At 64.4% G+C, this 4,885-nt stretch overlaps 2 protein-coding genes across 2 annotated transcripts; one reads left to right on the top strand and one right to left on the bottom strand.

The window, feature by feature from the left end:
• Window positions 1-658: 658 nt before the first annotated feature.
• BXZ73DRAFT_111947 (uncharacterized protein) lies at window positions 659-2,289 on the bottom strand (the record flags this gene model as incomplete). The annotated part of the gene is made up of 3 exons (XM_048017428.1): window positions 659-696; window positions 746-1,085; window positions 1,135-2,289. The coding sequence occupies 3 exons, from the start codon at window positions 2,287-2,289 to the stop codon at window positions 659-661; spliced, it is 1,533 nt and encodes a 510-aa protein (XP_047870419.1).
• A 104-nt stretch (window positions 2,290-2,393) lies between these two features.
• On the top strand, window positions 2,394-4,626 carry BXZ73DRAFT_85965 (uncharacterized protein; the record flags this gene model as incomplete). Its single annotated transcript, XM_048024045.1, has 6 exons — window positions 2,394-2,570; window positions 2,624-2,913; window positions 2,967-3,598; window positions 3,653-3,940; window positions 4,024-4,283; window positions 4,546-4,626. Coding segments are annotated over 6 exons (1,728 nt in total), but the record flags the coding sequence as incomplete, so codon positions are not given.
• Window positions 4,627-4,885: the final 259 nt, after the last annotated feature.

Below are 4,885 nucleotides of genomic sequence, written 5' to 3'. Positions count from 1 at the left end.
GCGGTTCAAGACCGCGGCGCCCGTCGTCGTCCCGGTGAGTCCCCTGCCCCGTCCCTCCTGCGCGATGCCCCGTCCCACCTCCCACAGTGCGCCTGCACGCCCCGACCGCGTACAAGACGCGGCGGGGCATGTACCTCGACCCTCCTCGGCCGTCGTCCGCGCCCCGCGCTCAAAACGGGCGGCCTTACGGCCGTCCGCGCCCGCGCGCTGCCCGCCCTCCTCCTCCTTCTCCTCCTCGCCCTCGACTTCGCCGTCCTGCCGCCCTCCTGCCTCCCCGACCACCTCAACGTGCCCAGGGCGTCCCAATGGACGCCCTGGGCTCTGCAATTCGTATCCCGGCGCCGCGGTACAAGACCGCGGCGCCCGTCGTCTGCCGGTGAGCCCCGCTGCCCCGTCCCTCCTGCGCGATGCCCCGTCCCACCTCCCACAGTGCGCCTGCACGCCCCAACCGCGTACAAGACGCGGCGGGGCATGTACCTCGACCCTCCTCGGCCATCGCCCGCTCCCCGCGCTCAAAATGGGCAGTAGTATGGCCGTCCACGTGGACGCTGTTAGCCCTCCTCCTCCTCTTTGCCTTTGAATTCCCTCTCCCATGGTCTAGTTGTCACCCAGACCACCTCCATATGACAATAGAAAGCAATCACTACAACCCTGTCTTTTAGATCTTGTAGTAGATACCACTCTTAACAAACAGGTCTGTTGAAGTTGTCAGAGTGAGTGCATGTATGAGGGATAAAACACAAACCTCTGAGATTCTCAAGGCTGAAGGACTTGTTCTGAATCAAACCCACTGCAGCCTCACCCACATCACTCCAGATCTCTTCCAAGTGAATGACCTCATCCTGACGCTGGATTCTCCACCATAGGTTGGCCTCTCCTGTGCCCTCCATCTTGTCCTTCTTCCTCCGCACCTCAGAAATCTCCAGCTGCAGAACCTCCAGGGTGGGGATGGCTCTGGCTAGCACCTCAGCCAGCTTCTTGCAAGCAATCTGACCATCCATGTTGAGCCTTTCAAACAGGTCCACAGAAAAGCCAATGCTGAGATGGATGAGAGGAACTGGAGAGAGCCTCTCAGCCAGAATGAACTACACATAAATGTAAGAATCTATCAGAGATGGGTGCTGAGAAACATACCAAAATGACATCAAATTTACTTCGACTCTGCTCCACGAAGTTCTCGATCGTTAGAGACCTGACTTTGCACTCCGCTGCTCTGGTAAGCATCTCACATGGGACAGTGAGACTATCTTCATCATCCTCCCACCAGAGTTCAATGAAGGAAAGGGAGGCCAAGGACTTGATATGATCGAGAATAGCGAAAGGCAACTCCTCGCCTTGGTAGTCGGCTTCTGTGGAAGGGATATACCAGGTCTGATCAAATCGGAGGGAGTCAATGTGGGAGAAGGAACGGTCTTCATCATTATCGATGTATTGAAAATCTGGATCAAGGTTGAAGTCGATATTGATGGTGAGAAGGTGGGGCAAGGGATGAGCCCACAGGACTGCAAAGGTCCTGTCGCAGTAGACAGAGAGATGAAGAAGGGAAGGGGTAGGAGGGACCAAAGACGGCTGCCACAAACAGAGTTCAAGGGACTTGAGATGGTTGAGGTCTAAAAGAGGAGACTGAACACCAAGTGTCTCAATGGCCATCCAATCCGCCAACTCAGACTCAAGAGCCTGCACGTACTCGCTCCTATATCCTGACAAGGATAGGGAAGAGAGTTGGGTGACTTTGGAGAGGGAGAGGATGAAGGAATGAAGAATCCCCCAGTCTTCAGCTGTAATGTCGGATGGGATGGTGCCATCCTGGAGAGACACAGACAGGGAGGAGAGACGGGGAAGTTCAGAGAGGAGGGGAGTGAGTGTGGCAACACTGGGGAGAGTGGCGGAGGTCAAAGAGAGGGTAGTTAACTTGAAAATGAAGGAGATGTGGATGATGTGGAGGTTCTCTCCAGGGTTGAGAACAACAAGCTCAGAGAGACCTGGTGAGCTGCTGAAGAGGCCATGGAGAACTGAATGGGGGATGAGATCGGGGTTTTCAGGAGTGATAAGAGACTTGATGTAGTGGCATGGAGGATAGGGAAGGTAGGGATGGATGGAAACGAGCCACTGCACCCATGCTAGAGCATTGGTTTTGTTTTTGTTGTACCACTCTTGAAGGTGGACGGTGGCCAATGCTGGGCGCATAGCAACTTCGTACATGGTCTTGGAGGTTTGTGCAACTTTAACAACAGAGGAGGGGGGAAGGTGGGTGCAGACAGCGTGAATAATGTCATGGTTGAGGGACATGGTGGATGATGACTGAGAAGAAGGCTGTAGGGCAGTGTGGTTGAGGTAGGAGGCAAGAGGGGTATAGGAGCCTTGAAGAAAGCCTGCCTTACAGCCTTTCTAACATGGGCGTCTCCCACTCTCCTCCTTCTCCATCTCCTACCATCCACCTTCCCCTTGTCACCACCATCAAACCTCCCCGACCACCTCAACGTGCCCAGGGCGTCCCAATGGACGCCCTGGGCTCTGCAATTCGCACCCCAGCGCCTCGGTTCAAGACCGCGGCGCCCGTCGTCGTCCCGGTGAGTCCGCTGCCCCGTCCCTCCTGCGCGATGCCCCGTCCCACCTCCCACAGTGCGCCTGCACGCCCCAACCGCGTACAAGACGCGGCGGGGCATGTACCTCGACCCTCCTCGGCCGTCGTCCACGCCCCGCGCTCAAAACGGGCGGCCTTACGGCCGTCCGCGCCCGCGCGCTGCCCGCCCTGCTGCTGCTCCTCCTCCTCGCCCTCGACCTCGCCCTCCCACCGTCCGACCCCCTCCCCGACCACCTCAACGCGCCGAGGACATCCCAATGGACGCCCTGGGCTCTGCAATTCGCACCCCAGCGCCTCGGTACAAGACCGCGGCGCCCGTCGTCGTCCCGGTGAGTCCGCTGCCCCGTCCCTCCTGCGCGATGCCCCGTCCCACCTCCCACAGTGCGCCTGCACGCCCCGACCGCGTACAAGACGCGGCGGGGCATGTACCTCGACCCTCCTCGGCCGTCGTCCACGCCCCGCGCTCAAAACGGGCGGCCTTACGGCCGTCCGCGCCCGCGCGCTGCCCGCCCTCCTCCTCCTCCTCCTCCTCGCCCTCGACCTCGCCGTCCTGCCGCCGTCCTGCCTCCCCGACCACCTCAACGTGCCCAGAGCGTCCCAATGGACGCCCTGGGCTCTGCAATTCGTATCCCGGCGCCGCGGTACAAGACCGCGGCGCCCGTCGTCTGCCGGTGAGCCCCGCTGCCCCGTCCCTCCTGCGCGATGCCCCGTCCCACCTCCCACAGTGCGCCTGCACGCCCCAACCGCGTACAAGACGCGGCGGGGCATGTACCTCGACCCTCCTCGGCCGTCGTCCACGCCCCGCGCTCAAAACGGGCGGCCTTACGGCCGTCCGCGCCCGCGCGCTGCCCGCCCTGCTGCTGCTCCTCCTCCTCGCCCTCGACCTCGCCCTCCCACCGTCCGACCCCCTCCCCGACCACCTCAACGCGCCGAGGACATCCCAATGGACGCCCTGGGCTCTGCAATTCGCACCCCAGCGCCTCGGTACAAGACCGCGGCGCCCGTCGTCTGCCGGTGAGCCCCGCTGCCCCGTCCCTCCTGCGCGATGCCCCGTCCCACCTCCCACAGTGCGCCTGCACGCCCCAACCGCGTACAAGACGCGGCGGGGCGTGTCCCTCGTCCCTCCTCGGCCATCGCCGCGCCCCGCGCTCAAAACGGGCGGCCGTATCGCCGTCCGCGCCCGCGCGCTGCCCGCCCTCCTCCTCCTTCTCCTCCTCGCCCTCGACTTCGCCGTCCTGCCGCCGTCCTGCCTCCCCGACCACCTCAACGTGCCCAGAGCGTCCCAATGGACGCCCTGGGCTCTGCAATTCGTATCCCGGCGCCGCGGTACAAGACCGCGGCGCCCGTCGTCTGCCGGTGAGCCCCGCTGCCCCGTCCCTCCTGCGCGATGCCCCGTCCCACCTCCCACAGTGCGCCTGCACGCCCCAACCGCGTACAAGACGCGGCGGGGCATGTACCTCGACCCTCCTCGGCCGTCGTCCACGCCCCGCGCTCAAAACGGGCGGCCTTACGGCCGTCCGCGCCCGCGCGCTGCCCGCCCTCTCCTCCTCCTCCTCCTCGCCCTCGACCTCGCCCTCCCACCGTCCGACCCCCTCCCCGACCACCTCAACGCGCCGAGGACATCCCAATGGACGTCCTCGGCCCCTCGATTCGCACCCCGGCGCCGCGGTACAAGACCGCGGCGCCCGTCGTCGTCCCGGTGAGTCCGCTGCCCCGTCCCTCCTGCGCGATGCCCCGTCCCACCTCCCACAGTGCGCCTGCACGCCCCGACCGCGTACAAGACGCGGCGGGGCATGTACCTCGACCCTCCTCGGCCGTCGTCCACGCCCCGCGCTCAAAACGGGCGGCCTTACGGCCGTCCGCGCCCGCGCGCTGCCCGCCCTCCTCCTCCTCCTCCTCCTCGCCCTCGACCTCGCCCTCCCACCGTCCGACCCCCTCCCCGACCACCTCAACGCGCCAAGGACGTCCCAATGGACGTCCTCGGCCCCTCGATTCGCACCCCGGCGCCGCGGTACAAGACCGCGGCGCCCGTCGTCGTCCCGGTGAGTCCGCTGCCCCGTCCCTCCTGCGCGATGCCCCGTCCCACCTCCCATAGTGCGCCTGCACGCCCCAACCGCGTACAAGACGCGGCGGGGCGTGTCCCTCGTCCCTCGTCGCCCATCACCAACGTCCCGCGCGCAAAACGGGCGGCCGTATGGCGTCCGCGCCCGCGCGCTGCCCGCCCTGCTGCTGCTCCTCCTCCTCGCCCTCGACCTCGCCCTCCCACCGTCCGACCCCCTCCCCGACCACCTCAACGCGCCG

Source organism: Epithele typhae (assembly GCF_022376455.1).
Source record: "Epithele typhae strain CBS 203.58 chromosome Unknown BXZ73scaffold_696, whole genome shotgun sequence".
NCBI lineage: Eukaryota > Fungi > Basidiomycota > Agaricomycetes > Polyporales > Epitheliaceae > Epithele > Epithele typhae.
Note: the sequence above shows the minus strand (reverse complement) of the source record. Positions and strands in the feature narration are given on the sequence as shown.